General features: G+C 40.2%; 1 protein-coding gene across 1 annotated transcript; it reads left to right on the top strand.

Annotated features, from left to right (window-relative positions):
- Positions 1-7,142: 7,142 nt before the first annotated feature.
- On the top strand, positions 7,143-22,625 carry gas2b (growth arrest-specific 2b). Its single transcript, XM_026166588.2, has 8 exons — positions 7,143-7,266; positions 11,085-11,354; positions 12,900-13,009; positions 13,558-13,699; positions 15,608-15,671; positions 16,085-16,649; positions 16,744-16,851; positions 21,712-22,625. The coding sequence occupies exons 2-8, from the start codon at positions 11,132-11,134 to the stop codon at positions 21,931-21,933; spliced, it is 1,434 nt and encodes a 477-aa protein (XP_026022373.2). The 5' UTR covers positions 7,143-7,266; positions 11,085-11,131; the 3' UTR covers positions 21,934-22,625.
- Positions 22,626-24,103: the final 1,478 nt, after the last annotated feature.

The following is a 24,103-nucleotide window of genomic DNA, read 5'->3' as shown; positions in this document are numbered from 1 at the left end:
GGGCTGTGCTCCAGATGCTGATCAGGGGACTATTTATTAACTCTGTGGGTGCATCTGAGTCATTGTTAAATTGGCTTAACAGGTCTTTAAAATATCTCTACTATACAAGCCTCTGCAATTCACAGATTCACACAGCCTCTCTGAAAACAACTGTTGGCTGTTGTAAGAACTACAAAATGGTTTTATATCTAATCTCATATGGGTGTAGCATGAAGTGAGACTAATGCACACCGTACACACATTAAAATTCAATACAGCAAAGGTCAGCGAATGCTAACCAGTGCAAATGAGCAGGAGGGCAGCAGGGAGGTATACTTATCGAGGGAAGGGGGAGTGTCTGATAGACGTAGGAACATGAGGGGGTTGTCCCCCTTGGGGCAGACTGCAAATGAACCAGCAGCCACACCTGAGACACACACACACACACGCACGTACACACACACACACACGGACAGACACCAAACACACAAAGTGGTGTTAGCTTGTAGCTACCTCCGCCACCTACCTGACTGATTGACGCCCCGGAGCTACAACTATTAAAACAAAACATCATCATCTGAGGAAGTGTAATTAACATCCATGCTGTCTCGGCAGCGTTAATTAACATATTATAATGAGAAAAAAATGTGTTACCACTACAGAGTCCTTAGCAGAAACACTGCTGATGTTCATCTTCTTAACCCTGAAGGGGCACAGGTACAGAGCGGGAGGGAAAGAGAGAGAAAGAGAGCCAGGGACAACAACAAGAGACAACATCGTCACATTACAAAGGTATAGTAATCATCCACAACTATTTTCAGTTGCGGATGATAAAAGTTTATTCATCCCGTGAATCCTATGTATGCAATTCAAAAGCAGGAAAACACTCTCCCAAAAAATCACCCCAGTCGTATATGACAGAGAATGTGCATCTGCTTTTTTGAAATGTAATTAGTTGCTTTTTGTATTTTATAATTTATTTATTACATTTTATGTGGAGTGAATAAATAAAAGTATATTTACGGTGGCCCCTAGAGACAAAGCACGTCCAAACTCTGAACATGTACAAACTCCAAAGCATGTACAGCATGGAGTTTGTACATGCTTCGGAGTTTGTACATGTTTTGTTAGTCCAAGGATCACTGGACTAAATGACTACAGACCTGTGGCTCTGACATCTGTGGTCATGAAGTAATTTGAACACCTGGTCCTCTCCTACCTCAAGACCCTCACGGCCCCCCTCCGAGACCCCCTGCAGTTTGCATACAGAGCCAACAGGTCTGTAGACGATGCTATCAACATGGCTCTACACTTCATCCTGCAGCATCTGGACTCCCCAGGAACCTACGCCAGGATCCTGTTTGTGGACTTCAGCACTGCCTTCAACACCATCCTTCCAGACCATCTCCAAGGCAAGCTTTCCCAGATGAATGTGCCTGATCCCATATGCCGGTGGATCACTGACTTCCTGACAGACAGGAAGCAGCACGTGGGGCTGGGAAAGACTCCCGGACCATCAGCACCGGGTCCCCCCAGGGCTGTGTTCTTTCTCCTCTGCTCTTCTTCCTGTACACTAACTGCTGCATCTCAGCTAATCAAGTTTGCAGATGACACCACCGTTATTGGACTCATCGTGGACGGGGATGAGTCTGCATACAGGAGAGAGGTTGAACGTCTGGTGTCCTGGTGCAGCCACAACAACCTGGTGCTGAATGCCCAGAAGACAGCGGAGATTATTGTGGACTTCAGGAAGCACACAGCCCCACTCCCCCCCATCATCCTGACTGACACCCATATCACCACTTCAGACTCATTCCACTTCCTGCGTACCGCCATCACCCAGGACCTCAAGTGGGAGCCCACCATCACCTCCGTCATAAAGAAGGCCCAGCAGAGGATGTACTTCCTGAGGCAGCTGAATTCAACCTGCCAACACGAACGATGATGCAGTTCTACACTGCAATCATCGAGTCCATCCTCACCTCCTCCATCACCGTGTGGTATGCTGGAGCTACTATCAGGGACAAACAGAGACTGCAGCGTGTTGTGCGCTTTGCTGAGAAGGTGACTGGCTGCAGACTCCCATCTGTGCAGGACCTGTACAGGAGGCTCCGGTCCATTCGGACCAAAACCTCTCGCCATAAGAACAGTTTCTTCCCCTCTGCTGTTGGACTCATGAACAATAACCATATGACTATACTGTGTTCTCTGCATCTGTTCCATTTTTGCACTGATCATCAACTGCATTCATGTATATATCGATCTGCTTAGCACTTTTAATTTTAATTTTTATGTTTATTTAACTGTTGTATTACAGTGTGTTTTGTACTAAGTACCGCAGCAATTTCCCAATGTTGTAAACCTGCTCAACATTTGGCAATAGAACCCTTTCTGATTTCTGAATCTCCAAAACACATTTAAATTCCAAAACACATGAAACCTCCAAAACAAATACAAACTCCAAAACACAACGAAAGTGAAACAAGGTAATTGCAGTTTGTGTTTTGAAGTTTGTACGTGCCCAGCATTATGGACCATTCTGGGCATCCTCTGCATCCTCTGCACACGGCCATAAACAACCAGAGGAGCCTGTTCAGTGAGAGATTGCTTCTCCCAAAGTCAAGGACCACCAGACTTAAAAAGTCCTTTGTCCCACACGCCATTAAACTGTTTAACTCCTGGCTGGAGGGGAGAGGGAGGGGAAACGGGGACAAAGGAGGGGGGAACAAGTAAGCTGTAGTGCCTTTTCACTGTGGAATAGTTTTTGTTAATATCCAACGGTGTAATAGACTCACAATACTAGAAATGTGCGGTTCCCTTGTATTCTTATTCCTATTTATCCCTTTTGTATACTCTGTATTTATATATGTGTATATATGGTACACTTCTGTCGGTGCTGTGCTACTGGAAACCCACCCGAGGGATAAATAAAGTTTCATCTAATCTAATGTAATCTATAGGGCAGTACAGGGCTTTGTATCTACCACTCCACTGTGATATAACGAGCGGTCACAGTCACGTGGCTTTCCGTTGCCCTGGAGGTCCACCCATTTGTAGTTAGGGCAACAGAAGATGCCTGGGACAGTTCACCCATAACTTTAAACTTTTCCTGCTCATACATGCTTGGAACGATCTTGTCACACTGAAGTGGACACGCAACGAGATATCATAGCGTGGCTCATGCACGTTTATCACAGTTTAAACCCCTTGTTTTGCACAACGGAGTACGGCCTCCCGTCTGCAGCTAAACACCCCAGTAGCTTTTGTAATAGCTTTAGCCCGGTCGGATTGGGCAGCAAAGGGCTGCTTAAATGCCGCAAACTCCTCTGCTCCGCCACTTGGATCGCAAGCGCTGACCATAACTATCGCTTGACAGACCCACCACGCGCACCACACACATACTTTTTTTTTCTCTTTCAAATCTTCGGATCACGTGCGTGCCGAACCGTGGAGTGGGATCGGTTCGGATTTCGGATCAACCGTGATCCGTTGCACCACTAGTGACCACAGTGCACACGTCTAATGTTGCTCACAGTGGTTCAAGGGACCGCTCAGGGAGTTTGTGTGTTTGCTCAGACACATGAAAAATTAGAGGGAACATTGACCGTATGTATTTATATATAAACATATATAAATAAAACCACCGTTTTTTTACATTAGTAATTCCTTTTGTGCATAATTTTATATTGTTGTTGATAATAAATTAATTAAAGCAAGAAAACAACCTGAAGAGCCGGTTGAGGGCCGGTTAGGAGCTGAAAGAGCCGGCTCTTTTTAGTGAGCCGAGCCGAAAGAGCCGGTTCTCTAAAAAGAGCCCGAATTCCCATCACTACTCACCATGCTGATGGTATTTTATGGCTGTCAAATGCTATTGTATGGTTTTTGGTAAATTCAGCTAAAGAAATGGAAGGAAAGTATTTGTTTTTGCAACTGGCTTCTAGTAACAAAGTAAAATTGCTTCTTTGGTAATATTCTTGTTATGTGCACATATCACGAAAAAGTCTGGCTCCTTGGAAGAAAAATATAAAAAAAATGAAAGGTGGCTCAGACTTGTGCTGTACACATCTTTATTCATCTATTTCTGGGTTTTAATTTTTTAAAAAACCTAAGTCCTGTTGATATACAAACCATTCAAAAGTACAAAAGGTGGATATTGTGATACCATGATATCTGAATGAAAGCGTGAATTTATCAGCTAATGTTAGCTAACTTAGTTAGCAAGCTGCTTTCCTAACTAGGTGTAAGATACAATGCAAAAACACACATATAAGCTAAGTAGTGCTATTTAATGACTAATAAAACACTACAATTTCACTTACCAAATCCAAAGCGTAAAGTTCTTGAATTGTGAAATTTTCTTAGTGCAAAAGAAGATGCAAATATGTCTACAGTGTTGGGAAGGTTACTTTTAAAGTGTATTCCACTACAGATTACAGAATACAAAATGGCCCAAAATGTAGTTTGTAACGTATTCCATCACGTTACTCAATGTGACTAACGTATTCTGATTACTTTGGATTACTTGATATATTGTCATGCTTTTTACAACTACATGAATGTACTATTGCTGTGTGATTTATTACTATTAATGAAGGCTAGTCGCTACCAATCTAACATTGTTAGCTGGCGTTAGTTGAGGTTAGTTCATAGACTGCAGACTGTTAGACTTGATAGATAGCATTAACAACCTGCTAGCTGCAAATAATCATGTGCAGTTCTGAAAGCAATACCAACTAGATTTTTAAATCTTAATATAAAATGAGTAAGATTAGGGTGGACATTAGATAAGGCTGCACTTTTTGCAGCAATCTCTTATATAAAACTATTTCTGTATCAGTAATGTTTTTTTTTCTGTCTGCTTTCAGAAACTGCACATGATTATTTGTAGCTAGTAGGTTGTAATGTAGCCTTCATTAATAGTAATAAAACAAACAGCAATAGTTCATCGAAGATACTGTAGTGGCACACAACCCAGGTAGCTACCACAACTAAAACAAGGTAGTTGCAGTAGGCGAACTTTAGTTTTTAAAAAAGAACTTACTTCCAGATGTTTCTTTAGGTTGGAGGTGGAGTCTTTTGATGCTGAGAGCAGCTTGGTTGCTGGCAAACAGAGTTTACATTGCACATCAGATTTCACCCATCCCATTCTTCTTTAAATGTGAAGTGGTGTCAGAATTTCCAAGTAAGAAATGCATTCCTGCCCGTGCACTGCTGGCTCTGTTGTGCTGGCTCCGGGTCCATTGTGTAACTGACACCACCAATATTAACAGGATGCTTACATTAGCGCTTCTTATTCCGTGTTTTGTTTGGGTTTCTGGCAATGTGTGGAATTACCAAAATAGAGAAGGGATAGCCTAACATATGAAACAGGAAGAGACCACCCTGGAATCCATTTATTTCAACAAAGTAACTGTATTCTAATTATCACCTACTTAAGCGGTTACAATTACTCATATTTTGTATTTTAAATACGTAATGCCGTTACTCCCCAACACTGTATGTCTTTAACATACAGTTTTGTTTTGTTTTTTTTGTTTTTTTTTTCTGCTCATTCTGTTGGTTTTTGTCTTTTGCCCTTCTCCCCCGTCCCTCTTCTCAGCTGTTTCTCTTTCCCTCTTTCTTTCTCCCCTTCTTTCCCCCAGTCAAGTCTGTCCCGTATTCAGTAAGTGAAAATAAAATAAACAACAAAAGGTGAATCAAATGGACCATTACGGCAAGGCTGGGACGGTCAATTTGGTAAAGTAAATCCGTTGGGCATCTTTCTTTGCCTTTAGACAACAATTCTGATGGCAAAAGAGCCAAACGGGACAGGCAAAGAAAAAACAACAAAAAAAACCAAACAAACAAAAAAAAACAAAAAAACAAAGTAACTGTATTCTAATTATCACCTACGGTACTTAAGTGGTTACAGTTACTCATATTTTGTATTTTAAATACGTAATGCCGGTACATGTATTCCATTACTCCCCAACACTGTATGTCTTTAACAACAAACAGTTGATTGCTTGCAGAGTGATTGCATAGGCAAAAACTTTACCCTCATATCCCAGTCAGAGGTATTCTTTACGCCCCTTGGTATCACCTCCATGAAACTACTAAGATATTTTTATCTTATTAGTATCTAAGTATCATTGAGATTTTATGTTCCCTGGTTGCTCCATTGCTGCTAGTTGTGTTTGGATGCCTAATAAGAATAAATAATTTAATTAATTAATCTTTAATTAGTTAGCCAATGAACATACATGATCCTTTTCTGAAACACAGCATGACCAAAATTTACAAAATTACACATTTTTGTTGTGAATATGACCAAAAATGAGTGACTGAGTCCATAAAGTCAACAGGAAAGTATTTTCTGAGATGAGAAGACTTATCCATGGACTTATGGAAGCCTTTTTGCAAACACAGGGACATTAAAAACACTACAGATTCAAGTCACTTCCTCACATGGCTCAACATTTAACATACCTGGAAGATACATCCATATTTTATACTGTAGGGGTGCCTAAAACTAGGACAGCTAACCATTTAGCTAACTTGCATCAGACCAGTCATAAGCAAACGTAAGACTGTCCTCAAACTACAGAGCAGTCTGTAATCTCCACTCAAGACATTTTTTTAAATTCCTTAATTTCACTGATTGTTTTAAGCATCCATATCTGCAAGCACACATAATTAAAACTAATAGAGAAAACAAAACTCCAAACTCTGAGGCATTGAAAGAACCATCTAAATGTAGATGGCAACTTCATGATTCCTTACCCATAGTGTCATTTTTTAAAAAGTTTTTGTTATATTAAAACACTGCAAACAGTCATGCAAACTAGATTTTTTTTAAAGGATCTTTGTTTTAAACATTTTTAATATTCAGTAGCTATTCGACTGTAATTGTAAATGTGTTGCTATGGGAACCAAGTTTACTTTCTATTAACAGCAGGAGAAGGAGAAAAATGTAATTTAATTAAGATATCCTGTTTAAATATATTTATTTAAATATGGAGGGGGGAAAAAATCCCCGACAAAAACGAGGGAACAACAGATATGTATTTCCTTCTTTTCTCCCACGGTCTAACCTGTCTTCAGCGGTTGTAAGCTGACACCACAAACTTGCAGGCATTTAAAAGTGACGGCCCCCTTTACATACTTTAGTGTACTCACATGTGGTGGACCTGAGGGCGCTGAACATCTGGTCGTGAGTGATGTGTGTACCAGACGAAAAACACGTAAGAAGAAGACTGTGAATAAGAGACATCTGTGGAAGAATCCTACAGTTACTGTGAGCGTTTTGTAAGTATATTTTATATTTATGTGGAATTATTATTATTATTATTATTATTATTATTATTATTATCATTATTATTATCATAGCTGTGGTCATAACAATTTATTTCAAGAAATAGAAAATGGATCAAAATTTACTATTTCAGAGTTGCTTGTGTATTTTACAACAACTACCACTACATGTAGTTAACCATAACTAACCATAACTTACCTTTTTTCTGTCAGAAGAAAACGTGTCTTTAAATGTCAGCTTTGGAAACTTATTTTCACATAAGCACTCACAGAAGTTACTAAATGAAGAAACTGTTCTGAGGAGCTCATTGTTTGAACCAGTGGAAGATTGAAAAATGTATATCTTGGTACCAGAATTTGATTTGATAGGGTTTTACTGGAGCAAGAGCGTGTTTTATCGAAGGAGCATAAAGAGGTGCAGCAGGCGATAGACCTTCTCATCCTGTGTTGATATGGAGTTTATTTAGTCTAGAAGCAACGTAGGGTAGGTCGTGGAGTGAGAGCTGAAGCCTCTTCTTCATTCAGTAGTTTTACATTACCTCTTCTACTTTCCAACAAGTCAAATGAGACGGACTCAAAACTGATGGAGTAAGATGCTGCCAGCAGCGCTACTGCCGTCCAATATTTTATTGATAGTAATTTCAAATAGTTGCCACACAGAAAGCATCAGATTTTGTTGGAAACTGAAGAAATGATTTCTACTTGTTTTAACCCCAAAGTAAACACCAAAGCTGTGCCTGCCATGTAGGAAAGGAATGTAGTTGTTTACCAGATGCTGCCAGGCTTTGATTTCATTTAATAGCAGAGCTGAGCCGAGGGTTGCAAGAATCCCATTCATAAATAACATCTTGTCTTACTTAGACACATTTAAATGAATGCTTTGGCTCAGGTCCGTAATAATTCAGGTAGTCAGGTGTGTAACTTTGCTAGTTTTCCTCTAATAGCTCATTTAGAAGTGAAGATTTAGGCTTTTATTTTGAAAACACATTAAAGGGTGTGAGATAACAGTGAAGCACATCTCTCTTTGGAAGCATTAAAGTTTGGGCAAAGTAAACAAGGTGTAAATCAGAGCTGCATGCACGGACCTGTGTGTTTGTTTATTCGGCATTGATGTGTGTGTCTTACAGCCTTTACACGCAGCTCTGCAGGAATATAAAGGCTGCTAGTGTCTGAGAGCTGGGCCAGTGGTTGACCTCTGCCTTCCCTTCCCAGCAGAGCTCTCCTGTAGCAGAGGTGTGAATATTGCACCTGGATGTTTTCTTAGAGACAGAGGCTCCCGTCTGTCAATCTGTAATCCAGCATCAGACTAGGCAGCCTGTGCCCTCCACATATAGCTTGCCTCCGTCCCACATCTGCATGAAATGTTTAAAAATGATATTTTACACTGTGTCTAGTCAGAGTGGTATTTTTACAAGTTTCCCACATTCATCTCACACAACCCAAGGCCAGAATTCAGTGCAGCTTTGCCTGACATCTTTTGTGAACATGCTACAAAGAGGTTTGCTGCCAAGAGAAGTCAGCTTTACAGCAAACTACACCTGAACTTGTAGTGCTTATCTGCAACGAGGAGCTACATGTACTTTGATAGATAAAACACAGGTGGTATCAAAAAGCCAGCTGCGATCCTGCTGATCTGGGTCCCTAACATCTATCTTCAGGTGTGCATTTACTTCACTATTCTACTAAAGGTAATAAATATTGGGAGTGGGATTTCCCAGAAACAGGATTTTTATCAGTTATGTTAGAAGCACAGCTCAAAGGACGCCAATATCATTTTGTTTTTGTCTGGTGTGAAACAAGAGTAAAATATTATTATTATTTTTATTATTAAAAATCTGACACGTTGTCTAAGCAACACACCAATTTCCCTTGTTGGATGGCTACCACAGCATTTATGAGGGTCTCAGGATCACATACTGTATATAATAGATTGACATGGCCAATGTGACGTTACCTACCTACTAGTTGACTGGTTTTGAACTCTGCATTTTGAAGCTTCAATAGTACTGAAGCATAAATGTGTGAACAAGCGGATGGTTTGGTAAATTCTTAAAATGCCAGCAATCTTTGTCATCAAGCTCAAACCATTTAGGTGCAACACACAGAAATACATATTTGTCTAATATTGGCAGATAGCTGAATAATAAAATCCTAGCTTCAGTCATCATAAGCATGAGTACAAACTTCTTGAATGGGCTGCAACACACAGCAGGCATATTTGTAAGGTAACAATGGGAACCAATCTCTCATTTGGCTCCTGTGTGACTGGTTTTAGTGGAAGTGAAAACTAGCAGACAGCAATCAACTACAGCTCTAGGTAAAGTCTTGATGGTTGAGTCAGTCAAAATCACCCGCCCTACACTGGTTATGAAGAGCCACCGGGAGCAAAACAATTTTTTTGTCAGGCTTTTAATCCTGTAAAACTGTCTACCTTTAATATACAGGCCTACTGTTAGCCTCAGATGGCCACCACATGAGCAGCAGTTTTTGGTATTTCGGCGTTGGCTTAATTTTGTTGCTGCTGTGTCGTGACTTGTAGACTACGCTCAGAGAACGCACACATAAGCATCAATGAGGCTTGTTTCCTGGTGCAGCTGAGGTTGCTGTAGGAATGTGTAGTAAAAAAGATTAAACTTGTCTCTGCTTTTAATTAATGGCAATATATCAGGTTCTGCATTGGGTCAAAGAACTACAAGAAGCATATCCTTATTCCAACTGTAATATTTCCACCCTCTGTGAAGTGTTTTGCCATTTGACAAGCCTTAAAATTAATTGATTTTTTTGCCTATGCTGGACTGCTCAGATCTTATTTTACATCTCACCGGTAGCTTAGAAAAACACCCCCAACATCCAGAATGTTTTCTTGCCTTGTTACTTTATAGTAACACATTAAAGTCAGTCAACTGGCTCGAAGTAATCATATCTCTACTATATATCAGTCAGCACACCCACTGACCCACTGTACATGTTGTCATCTTAATTCTAGCTGATTAGAGAGAGCAAGCCTTTGCATGGTGCTGAGCTTTACGATCGTGACTGCTCTGGGAACAGGACAAATGAGCCATGCAGCAGCACCAGGAGACTGGCTCGGGGCTGTGGCTGTACATCTTATTAAACACAAGCTGCCTGCAGTCAGTTTAATCCCTTTGATTAATGATTGTGTGGATTGTTTGGTTGTGAAAACAGGGTTTGCACATGAAAACCAGTGCTGCAGCTTTGGGAGAAGGTTTCAACATGTTTTGTTGTTTTTGTACATTCACTTTAAAGGACTTACAAATATTACCCTTGAAAAACCATTATATTTTAAATTATGTATTTGGCTTTAGATGTATTATAATCTAATTAGATGTAGATGCACCTTTACAACATTTAGCATATAGGTATATGAGTTATTTTAACTGCTATTCATAGTTTGAATATGTCTGATCTATTTTAACTTTCTTCATGGGTAACAGATATAAAATTAAGGCCCACAGTTATAGGAGGGATAGTGTACATATAGGACAAAGGATGGTGAATATGACAGGAGGGAAAGAGAAAGAATAAGATTCATTGATGTAGTGAAGGAGGACATGCAGAGGGTTGGTGTGACAGAAGAGGAGTGAGATGGAACTCATCCGTAAAGGGAGCAGAGGAAGTCAGGAGGTCAGCTGTGTGAATGTCATACCCTAATTTGAGACAACACTACTCTGCACATTACTGATGAAGAGCAGGTGTGCTTGAAATTACTTACTATTGAGATGCAATAAATGAATAAAAATTGGAGGACCGGAGTCATGTGCGGTCTTAAATGGTCTTCTTTTTAAATCCAGTTTCTCTGGACTAGTGGGATTCATCAAAGATCATTTGGTGCTGAAACATGGACAGTGAAGTTGGAGCAACGAAAGCCACTCTTGGCAGTCCCATCACCCCGAGGCAGTTGACTGGATTGGGGATGAATGGCTGTCTCTCACTAAGGTACAGACACTCTGGACCAGGCCTGGCCTGTCCCCAGGAGTACCACCAGTGGCTCCCCTACCGCCATGACTCCAGCCTTCTGCCCATGAAAGAAGACCTGGCCTTCTGGCTCAACACCATGATGGGTGAGACAACTTTTTATTTTGTAATAAACTGTATTGAATAATACTGTTTTTCGCCAATGATGATCAGATCTTGCGGACCTTAGAGGCCTACTAGGTTTTTATCCATTAAACACCTAAGTTATATATTTAGGCCCAACGCTATTAAACAATTTCTAAACAATAACCAATACTTTTTATTCTGTATTTGATTGGAAGCCAAAACAAGTAGCTGAGGATTAGAGTAATATGCTCGTTTTCCCTGTTTCTTGCAGCAGAATTCTTAACTAACTGTAATAAAAAGCATTGCAAAAAAATATTGCAGTATTGCACTGCAGTACTCAACTGGATGATCCATAGATAACCTTTAGATTTTGCTGGGACTCAGTCTAGCTATAATACTATACTTTCAAAACAAAACATGGCTACAAAATCTTGAATTTAGTTTGGATTTTTTTTCTAATCCACACAGTCACACGCCCAATAAATGTTAAATGCAAGTTGCGCCTCAATCAGCCATCAACAAGCTTCTGGCTTAATTCTGGTTCAATATTTGATATTTGGTCGATATTACACAAATTTTCAATAAGACTGAGGTCTATTGATTTGAGGTGAAGTTGAAGAATTTGGAAGTCATCCTACAGTCCTTGACAGCTGGTACAGTGTTCCAGAAGGTATTTGGCTTATCCAAATGTCAGACAAGCTTCAGTTCTGAGCAGATGCTTCTTTCTTGGTCTTTGCTCTCTTAGTCCATTTCAGTGTAAAACTTGCTTCACTGTGGAAAATAATTCTGGTGTTCCTGCAGTTCCCAGTTCATTGCAGGGTTGAACCTTGGTGTTCCTGAACATCCAAACCAATTTCCTTTCATCTGAAAGTGACAGTTTTGGCAGAGTGGTGACACATCTGAATAAATTTTACTTAAATGCATTGAAATGCAGTAGTTTAGAAATGTCTCCAAGAGACCTTCCTATTATGTGTAAATCCATAATCCTTTTAGCTCTTCGCTGAGTTTCTTGGACTTTCCAATTGCTCTGAGTCAATCCAATAAGTGCTGTCAAACAAATCCTTTTATGCTGACAACAAGAAACTGACGGTTGTAGTCAATCATGATAGCAAGGTGTTACTAGATCTTTGTGTTGCCAACTTAAAAGAAATGTGTGGATTAGAGAAAACTCAATCTGAATTCAAAGTATTAAAATATATTATTAACACTATTTACAATGTGTGAATATATGAGTCATTATGTTTGGAATCAAACATAATGACTGAAAAAAATTGATGTAATCATGTCATTATTATTTCAAACTTTGGTTCACCCATGTTCACTTTCACTCAGCTACAGTATAATCCAGAATTACTGATTTCATATTGGATTATTCTGAGTGCATCTGATTGTTAAAGAATCCTTCTTATGAAAGCAAATGGATAAGATCCTCTTGGAAAAACCAATAGAGGAACATATTTGATCGACTTCTAAGATCTTTTTTTGAGTAAAGCAAAATGCAAAAAGCAAACAATCCTGAGTTACAGTTGTGACATTTCTGTGTGTCATGTGTGAATTCTGCCCAGGAGTGGACCTCACAGCAGATAATCTGATGGAGAGTTTGGATAATGGCGTTCTGCTCTGTGAGCTGGCTCAGCTGCTGCAGGACAAGATGATACACAACAACAATGGCAAGGTGATGTGACAACACAAAGTAATGTGCACAATTATTTGCACACCAAACGGAAAAGAAGATAAGGCTAATGTAAAAACACGTAATGTGAGTCATTTTAATAACAACAAAATAAAAACAAAACAAATGAAATCTAACTTAAGAACAGTCAGAGTTCAGGTAGAAACTAGGTCAGGTCCGACGTTGGCAGTGATAATGTCTGGCATTTCATTCAGTGCTTGTCTATGTCTTTTATGTCTATTCATGTTTTCTTTCAGTAAGCCTCTCCTTACTACAGTCGTGTTTTGTAAAGATCTTACCCCTGATATGCCCTCCTTGCACACCAAATGCTGGCATAATGCAATTGGAGAGGAAGTTGTCTCTTCCACTCAGTGTGTTTATGCTCAAACTCACTAAAGAAGGCTTTTCTATTGTTGATCATTGGACAGGATCCATTGTGTACCCTGAAACACTGATCCGGGATAAAGCCAGTCAGTGTGCTTCTTAGAAATGAGAGCTTATGTTTCCACTGCTTCTCTGTGAATGTGCTTGTTGAAAACAATCAATCACAGGTCTTCACAAGAAGAGTGATCCACTGGCGAGCTGATGCAACTTCTGGATCATTTTTCGCCAGGGACAACACGGCCAACTTCCTCTACTGGTGTCGAAAGATTGGTGTTGATGAGGCTTACCTTTTCGAGTCTGAGGATTTGGGTGAGTTAAGACCTAATGAAGCAGAGAAATTCAGACCTTTGTTTCTTTTAACAATACAAGGCTCAAGTGAATCATGCCTCACAGCACTTACAGCACATTACTGATTAACATGAACATGTTGTATCTCAGCATGGTGCGCAGTGTGTCCTTAAAGAAACTGGACAATTGGAGAACAAAAGAAGAAGCGGTAGGCCTAAAAAAACAAAACTGTACAGCAGATGAACAGTATCTGAAAGTCATGTCCTGACCTTGATCTGACACAGGACCTAAGAGATACATCTGGACCTTTAGTTCCATCTACTGTTCACTGAAGTCATTCTTAAGAAAGGGAAACAGAAGGAAAAGGCTGATGCATGCCAAATTACACAAGAACGGGACTGAAAATCAAGTATAACAGGTCCTACGGAATAACAAATCCAAATTTGAAATATTTAGCATTTGAGAGAGAGTTACGACACTGAGACATGATGGAGGCCCAGTGATACTTTGAGGCTTCATTTTAGCCAGCCATGTCAGAGATCTTGTCAAAATTGATAGAATTATAACCACAAAAAAGTCAAATCATCCATCCACTATGCACTGAAAAGGTGTCTGACTGGCAATGGCTTCATTTTTCGGTAGTGATCCAAAACACACTGCCAGTGCAGTAAAAGCATACCTCAATACAGGTGCACACAGTGGAACACTGTCAGCCATGGACTGGCCTCCTCAGAGCCCAGACGTCAACATTATTGAAGCAGCGTTTGATCAGCTTGACAGAGAACTGAACAAAAAGCTTCTATCATCCAAAGAAGAGCTTTGAATTTCCTTCAAGAAGCCAGGAGAACTATTCATGAAGACGACCTAAAGAAATTACAAAAAAGCTTGCTTGAGAGAGTTCAGGCTGTATTGAAGTGGTCATACCAAATATTGACTTTCAAACAAGTCCAAATCCTTTTTTGCCCTTATATACTGTGTTGCCGTGTATGTTTTCCCATGATAGGTGACTATAAACATTTGCACAATACTATAGTAACAGTTGCAAAACTACTACCAATTGTTTCAAATAAAACATTAACAGTCCAGTGAGTCGGTGATACAATGTTTGTGACTCAGAAAAAGTGAAGTATACATATCTCACATCTCACCCCAGTCAAGTCCAATTGAAGTACCGGTTTTAATCAAGTTAAATGCAGTAAGTAAGTCTAAGAAAGAACATTTTGCACTTCTTAGATGGGCATGTCTCTGCAAGGTGGCAGATGCGTAGGAATGATAATGTACAGGCTAATCCCCACCAGCAACAATGAGTCTCCCCTGCAGGCAAAGTTACCCACTTCACTTGATTAATTGAAGGAAGTGGGAAAATACAGTTACCACAATTTGACAGACTTAAGTTTACTTCATCAGTGACACAAAGGGGGGATGATATAAACTTCTTTCTTTTGTCAAAACAGATGAGTCAATAGAAACGCAGCTGTTTGCTGATTGTATAACTTTTTTTTTTTTGCCATAAGTGAATGCTGTGGCTAATGTGATGTCTTTGGACTCAAACGTTTGTCATCTTGACAAATAACAAATTAATAATAATGTTTTCTGACACAAACTGAGTTATTTTTATTTCATAAACCATAATGGACTGAAGTGGCTTACTTGTTGATGACTTCATGCCTTCATGCCATCAGCAGCACATCCAGGGCCCTGAGGAATTCCTGGTTCAAAGAGAGAGATGCACAATAGAGACAGAATACCTCCTGAAACATATCCTCTATGTTCAGGCTGCAGGCCCCGCTTTTTTTTTTTTCTTTTTTCTTTTTTTTACAAAAACAGAAGCTTATCTCTGGAAAGATCTTTCCTTTCAGATAAGTGACCTTTTTTTATTTGTACCCCTGTATCCTCTTTGTCTGTACGTCACGCATGTGCTGCCTGAAGTCCTCCACAAGCAGCCTCGGGAGGTGTGCCTGTGCCTGATGGAGCTGGGACGGATTGCAGCCAGGTAACTAGGAATAACCAACTGTCCATCCACAGAGCAGCTCCAAAAATAAAACTGTGATTGCATTACACTTAAATGAAATGTATTCTTTTTATATCATTGTTTTCATTCTACTGCCAATAGCTGCATGTTTTCCTGTTTAATTTTCTTTTCTATATTTAATTTTCTTGTCATCTCATTTTCTGTTTATCCTTCATGATGATTTTCACTGCTATAGCAACTCATTCATTACTTTTCACCTCTTAAGTTTTCATTTCTAGCTGCATTAGGTGCTCACTTTAAAAAAAAAAACTAAGTGATAACTGCTGAAGTATCTCCAAGAGTTTAAGCACCTTGATGTGAAAATCACTATGTTCTCTCTCCTGTGTTGATTTGTTTGTGCAAATGCAAATTTTTTTGTTAAATTTCACTTTCAGGTACGGCGTGGAGCCACCGGGGTTGGTTAAGTTGGAGAGCGAGATGCAGAGGGAGGAGGCAGGGAGCTTATCTCCATCATCCCCTATTTTCATTTTTCCTCCTCTCTCATTGTATTCACCATCCCAGCCATCCCTACCACCTGCCCCTTCTCCCCCTCTCCCTGCACCCGCTCCCCTCACTCCAAGGGCAACCAGTCCATCTGAACCCCTCGCTGCTTCGCTTGCCTCTGATCTTCCATCAGCCACAACAAACCCAGTAACTATGTTTTCATCCCCTCCTCAGTCCCCCCTCTCATCCTGTACTCCTTATACAACCACAGTCTCGACACAAACACCTTTGTTCCCTTCATCCTGCACCACTAACACATCTGCCTCAACTCCGCTGTCAGCGCCTTCACCAGGCCAAACCCTGGAATCCACCACCAAAGTCTGCCTTACCGCAATAAACGCCCGCCGTGCGACAGCTACACCTCCCACTAATTCCCCACCTGCAGCCTTGACTCCTCGCTCATCAAACAGGTCAACCATCAGGAGGAGCTCCTGCACCAGCATTTTGGATGACTTTGTGCGTATTTTGTTTCCAGTGAAATTAATCTCAGTGGTACACTGTTTAAAATACACTCTTTTTGAGTTTGTTTTCTCTGTGGAATCTGTAATAGGTAAGAAACATTATTGAAAATCCACCCTGCAGTTGTCCCATCACCTTCCTGGTTGAGAAACAACCAAAGGGCTGTTACCGTGTTGGGGACAAAGTTCTTTATATACGAGTAAGTATGTTTCCGTTATCCCTTTCTCCTAAAAATTACTTGTATTTTGCAGTAACTTTGAGATCCTCCATACAACTCTTTAGATAATTTAGCCAACATAATAGAAGCAGTAAATACACTCTCTGACCCTTTGTTATGTACACTTTGCCAGTACTGAGTTGGACCCCCTTTAGCCTCCACAGTTATATTAATTATTCATGATATAGATTTAACAAGGTGCTGGAAACATTCCTGAAAAATTGTGGTCCAAATTGACGCGATAGCTTCATGCAGTTGCTGCAGATTTATCAGATCCATGATATGAATCTCCTGTTCCACGACATCTCAATGGATTGAGATCCAGTGGCTATGGAGGCCATTTGAGGACAGTGGTTTTTGGTGACCTTGTGCAAAATATAGCCGCAATTTCCTGTTCTTGGCTGACCACATAGCAGTGCCGTGGTACCCTATGTAGTTCCACTTCTGTACCTCATCTGCTTCAAGGTTCATTGTGTTGCTTGTTCAGAGATGTTCTTCTGCATACCTTGGTTGTAACAAGTGGCTGTTTGAGTTACTGCTGCATTCCTTTCAGGTCAAAGTCTGGTCATTCTCCTCTGACCTCTAACATTAACAAGACTTCTCTGACTTTCACCCAGAGAACTGCTGGTCTCTGAATATTTTGTCTTCTCTGTAAAGATTGTGTGGGAAAATTCTAGTAAATCAACAGTTCCTGAAACACCCAGAGCACCCAGTCTAGCACCAACAACAACACCACCTTCAAAATCACTTAAATCACCTTTCTATCTCATTCTGCTGCTCAGTGTGAACTCAGTAGGCTGTCTTGACCAAGTCTACATTCCTAAATACACTGAGTTTCTGCCATTTGATTGGCTGATATGTATTAGTGAGCAGGTGAATAGCTGGACCTAATAAAGTGGCTGGTAAGGGTATAAAAACATAATAAACAAATAAGTAGTATGTAAATATATATTTTTAATAGAAGTTCGGTTTACATTGCATTAGTTTGATGACAATGCTTTTAACTTGTTGTTTTTTTAAATAAAATATTAAAGTATGTTTGCTAATAGGACAGGAGGCTTTGTGATACCAAAAGACAAATAATAAACCACACCTAATGGGAGCATTTGTCACAGATAACACATAATCACATATGAGGTGTGAACGTTTAATCAAGAGTTGAGTCAGCAACAAGTGCAATGTGTCAGAGGGACTGATTTGCATCACTTGGGATGGAGACCCTGATGTCTTTCAGCCTCCCTGAAACATCCTCCATCTGTATGCATGTGTTATGAAGGCTCAAGGATGGGGAGGCAGGGTTGCTTGGCAACCAGTGGTCAGGATACGAATGGGCTCACAATGATTGTATTCAGTACATAGACCTTCAGTGAAGAGTTCAAACCTGGAAGAAAAATAAACATGTTTCTTTCAGGGTGATTCTGCAAAGATATGACCCTGGTGCGCATTTTAAATGGCAGCCCACTCGGGAGTGCATGTATGTGGGTACGGTTTTGAATACAAAGATGTACTTCAGTGTCTTTCATACATCCCTCCATCTATAAAAACTGAAAATGTGACCTTGATGCTTGCTGTATGTTCTGAGTACACGATATATCATTTTAACATAAAAATAATCACTGGGAATCTAAAAGGTGAGATCTTGATAAGGTTTCTCACAGGTTGGATCACAGTGTTTGTTCAGGAGATGAAATTTATTAGATGCATAAGTTCTGTTGCAACAGCTACATTATGACATTAGTGTCAGAATGCATATTTCTTACTTCCTATTTAGAGAATCATATCTGTCATATCATAACAGATATAACATATGTTGGAACACCACTTCTTAGAAACCTGAGGAAGTACAGATGCATGATAGCCAAATCATGGGCTGGCTAAATGCATATGCATAAGCAAGATTAAAGCTTTTCTATGCTATCAAAACTGCCTTGTGTGCTCACATTCTTTATGCAGTCTTTCAGCTATAACGTCTGTCCTTGAACCTGCATCACGTCTTCATCCCTAATTATTAGTTTGTAGATAAATTGCACTGCTTCCTTTTTTCCCGGTTGCTGAAAAGCAGACAAACATGAGCTGTTTGAATAGAGTGATCAGTAAGCCATCCATTACCTTGAAACCCACAGCTGCCTACACGTGAGTGGGGAAACACACCATAAACCTCCATTTCCATATACCGTGATAACCCCCGTGTCGCTCCTAGGGGAGTGTACCCTTCAGTGTGTACAGACCTTTTTAAAGAGCAGATACTATTGATTACAAAGACAAAGTCATTAGCGATGGGTTTAATCAGACAGCTTGTTAATGAGCGGCTGAGCATGACCGCCCCTCCTCACGTGTAAACTTTCTACCCCGCCTCTCTCTCCCCTTCTCTCTCTATTCCCTTTGGACTCTATTCAATCACGCTGGCCCTGGAGTGCTTTGCTATTCTTTGGTGTTAAAAAAGAGGAAGGCTTCTCTTTCTTCTCTCTGCCCAATTAGGCTCTCGTTCAGCTTTGTAGCAGAGACCCCGTCTGGCTGTGCTGATGGAAGGAAAAGAGATTTATAGCACCTCACAATATTAAGACACATCATGCTAATATAGTGATGAACCTAAAAAGCACTCTTTTTTTTTTCATGATCACATATAGCTGATTAAAATCGTTTTCATAGAAACACTTCTTCATCTTCCTTTCTCAAGTGCTCTCGAGAAAGACGTTGACTCAACAGAAGCCATGTGGTCTTTTGTTCTATAGCCGACAGTGGAACGTGAAGAAATGATGAACAAGGAATGTGTGAAATATTTATGAAACCTGTACTCGGACCAAATCTACTGCCTTTGTTGTCATCGTTTTACCTGTTAGTAAGCTCAGATTTAGTAAACATTACAATGTAGCTGAGGCTTATGTGAGCGACGTTAGCTTTGTAGAGGTAAATTTAAGATTATGCAAATCTTCATCACCACAACTGTCCTCCAAATCATGAACGTGTGTCCAATCTGATGAACATCTTTACTGTAGTGGATTTGGGGATAACTAAAGTCACTAAGCTTTATCTTCTGGCGAATGAGGAGTTATTTTTAGCAAGATATCTCAATTTGACCTTTTAGTGCCATTCAGAATCTGCAATGGTCTAATCAATGTGCTGTCTTATAGGGTTTCTGTTATACTGTCTGCACCTAGACATACACCCTGTATTCAATAAGGAGGTCTCGCTGATGTGAGATCTCTAGTAAAGGGGAAACCGAGTACAACAGGCGAAACAGATTAATGGCATTAGAACCGGTATGGCTCATCAATTTGTGTGTTTGCTGTCAAATTTAAGAACTGAGCGCGCTCACAGCATCAAAATCAGCGCTTGTGGCTAAAGCCTGCCTCCTACTGGCATGTGTATAGAGGACTCCTTTTCCCTGAGTACACTAATGCATCTTTCAGGAGGAGAGGGGGAGAGAGGGAATCGATGGAGGACACAAGGGAATCCAGACGTTAGTTTATGGGCTGCAGACATAGCAGGGAGGGGGAGGAGGGCGGGGGTTACAGAGACAGAAATAAAGGAGCCTGAAATAACAAAGAGGGCTTTGGTAGATCATCTCCTTCAGAAAGATGCTGACTTGTTTCATTTTTTGTATTTTCTTCTTAGATGATTAAGTTGGTCTCTTATTTGACAACATTAGTCCATGTTTGAAAAATTACACCCAGAAAATAGTAGACTGCAGAAGCTATTTATAGTCTACATCAAATAACAAATCTAAGTTTATCTTTCACTTTATTTAATACGTTTAAGCTTAGACAGTCCATTGTTAAGAATCTGGACTGAAACACGAGGTTTGCCAGTGACAGTAAATGAAGACAAAGAAAAAAACAACTGTGTTTAGACAGTTTTTTTTTTAAATTTGTATTGTGACTGATGTTTTGAGAATGATAACCAGTCACACTGATATTTCCTGGAAGTGTGACAGGAGAGTGGTTTATTCAGGATGTCAGACTTGACCCCTGTCAACCTCAACAGTTTAATCTGCAGGATAACAGCTGAGACGCACCACGTCTGGAGTTTCCTCTAAAGCCGCCCGTGTCTCCCGCCTGCGTGTGTGCGTGTGTCTGTGCTTGTACCATTGATTTCTTTTTCATCCCATACACGTGACACACACACACTTCCATACATAAAGCGAGGAGATGTGCTTGTATTATCGCATTCTTAATGGCCCTGTAATGAAGGCTTTATTGCTGATAAGGCAGGGGGTGGGTGGGGGGGTTGCTGGCGCTGACAGAACAACGGATGGCTTTGCAGGGCCTCTTGGGAATGTTAATGTCTGCTGGGAGTTGAGGGACTGAGCTGAACTCATCTCAATTTCTCCTTCCATTGCTTTTTTTTCTCCAAGGCTCTATATTGTGGCATTAGTTGCCATGGCAGCAGTTGGTTTTCAGCTGTAAGGACGGCTGTCTGTGTACGATTTGTTGATTCAGACACGACTGACCTCACTGTAACTACTGTTAACAGACAGACTGGTAACGCTGCAATTATTATCATTTAAAATAGTTCTGCTAGGTGGCTTGTGCTTCAGATCTGTGCGGGTGCGCCATTGTGCGTCACGGTGTGTGTGTGTGCGTGCTCAGCTGGTTCCACGAGGAGCTGTTTCATTTGGCTTAATGAGATTTTGACAAAGCTTTCCAAGACATCATTTGCCTTTCATAGCCAGTGCTACACACACTCACGTGTATGTGATTATGTGTGTGTGTGTGTGTGTGTGTGTGTGTGAAGCACTGCTTAACATATATTTGAGAGTTCAAAAACATCCTGGAAATGCATCAGCCAGAAACTATATGGAAAGTTTATTACCCAGCATTCCCTCCCATGTCACCTTTGCAGATGCTGAATGAGCGTCACGTGATGGTACGAGTGGGTGGAGGATGGGAGACCTTTATGAGTTACCTGAAGAAACATGACCCCTGCAGAGGAGGAGAAGGAGGAGCAGTGCTGGCAGGTAAATCTGAGGTCAGGCTCTGTAAGGACAAACCAAAGCCACCCAACTTGAACATCTCACCTGACAGTTACATGGTGGTCGGAGCCCATTATCGTGGCAAGAAGTAACTGCCTCCGGCTTCAGGTGGCAGCGGGAACTCTCACCTAATCAGAGCAAAGTGTTCAAGGTCAGTGATTCAACACAGCTGACGTCCATTTTACCTCAAGTTAAAATACAATCCAACCTTTTCTCCTTATACACAGATGTGACTGTTCTTATAGCTGTGTGAAGTACGCAACTGACTGTGATTACAAGCTTACTTAACTCTGCGTATGCCACAGTGCGTTAGGAGGCAAATAAATGGCAACAATTTTATCAATTCACTCGCTTTCACCGCTTCCTGCTGCTGCAATTTGTGCTTCAGCAGCTTTATTTTGAGCTGTAAGAAATTGCAGCGCAGATATTTTTGTCAGCGCACCATCTTTTGGATGTACATCATTACTTCCATATATACTTCATTGTGAAACACTCTTTCAGGAAAAGGTTTTTTTTGGTACTCTGCAATAATGTGTCTGGTGTAAAGTCATGTTTAGATTTGTGCAGTTTCTCAAGCTCACAATGTGTTTATGTTTGTTTGAACTTTTTTTATTTTAGACATCCACATTCCTTAATCATCTGTGTATTTGAGTTTCATTGGATGTTTGCCTGTAATTAAACCTTTTTTCTAAAAAAAATATGTGTTTAAAATAATTGTAACTTTTAAAAAAAATATAGACTTGATTGCTATTGCAAGAACTAAATAAAATATTTCTTAATGCTGCTTCATATTTACTTACTTCTCACGTTATTTGTATGTTTTGGGCCTTTTAACACAGATTTACTCATCCAAGTCTCTTTTAAAAAAAAAAAAAAAAAGCAAAAAGCAAAGACACAAAATGTTAAGTTCTCCCTCTAGGTGGCACCATGTCCTCAGTGACAAAAGGCCAACTGCCGCCGTGGTGATTAGTTGGGGAAGTAATGTGTCAACACTGGCGCTATGATGGTGTCCTACCTTCCTGGACATTCATCTCTTAGCTGGACCATCTGTTTTCAGTTCAGCTCCAGAAAGCACCTCTACCCTACAGATTTAACAGTACAAAACATCTTGCTGCCTCAGACAGACGAGGATCGTCACATATTAAAACTTTCAAGATAAAGGTGCTTTTTTTGTCTTGTTTTTTTTTTTAAAACAGAGTGATTCACATATAGCTCTGCAACTTTGGAGGGCAGAACTGCAGAGTCCCGGCACAAACACAAAGACAGAAAGCAACAACATGTTAATAATTACATGTTTTATTTCAGTAAAATAAACTAATTAAAAATGGACACACTTTTTCATATATTGAAAGAAACTAACTGTAATGAGATCATGCAAGGCTGTAATGTCTGGCTTTTGTTTTTTGTTTTTTTTTTATCCCCACGTAACATCTGCAGTGGATGGAACCAGTATAAATGTAGAAAATAATAGCTGTGCTACTGAAATGAGAGCCACTCTTAATGGTGGCATTTTCATGGGTCATCTCTCATTGCACAGAGTACTTCTCTAAGTTTCTCATGAAAGTTGGATTATACAACAATTTCCAGTATCTTGTTACACGGTGCTCATCCGTCCTCTAACGTTCGTTGTTTTTTGTTTTTTTGTAATGCTTTGTAAATCTTGCTACTGTGTGCTACTGTTCTTTTGTTTTGAGTTGATGACAAAACTTCAGCTTCAAAACACAGACACTGCTTTGTGTTGGTGTTCATTGAAATTTACTATTTGAGACATGGGGGGCTGGGGGCTGGGGGGTAGCTGTGTGCTTTCAAAATGGATCATGTGTTATGTTTTGACTGCACACATGCAGTGGTGGCAAAAGTCTAATTCCTTCCCCACCCCCATAATACGCAAAAAAGAGTTGTGTGCAGTTGTGCTTCAGTCAGAACAACACATTGTACTTTCACCATGTACATATACATTACACTTCACTGCTTACAGTATATTACTGTGTTTCAGTTTAAGTGCAAACTTAAAACTTCATTAAAACACCACACAGCGTCGCATTCTGTCAGTTAGCAGTGTAGCGAGCATAGATATAAAAAATTTCCATATTTATAGTATGCCCTACTTTCAGGTGGAAACATTTCCACATTAAGAGCCTCGGCCGATTGACCCTGACCTCACAACACTGTATAAACGCGGACTCACAACAGGGTGCTTGTTACATGCTCTGATCATCTTTTGCTCCCTTGTGTGACCTTGCAAACAAATATAGTGCCACC

The sequence above is a fragment of the Astatotilapia calliptera genome, chromosome 1, assembly GCF_964374335.1.
Source record: "Astatotilapia calliptera chromosome 1, fAstCal68.1, whole genome shotgun sequence".
NCBI classification, from domain to species: Eukaryota; Metazoa; Chordata; class Actinopteri; order Cichliformes; family Cichlidae; genus Astatotilapia; species Astatotilapia calliptera.
The sequence above is the reverse complement of the archived record's forward strand: the minus strand, read 5'-3'. Positions and strand labels throughout refer to the sequence as shown.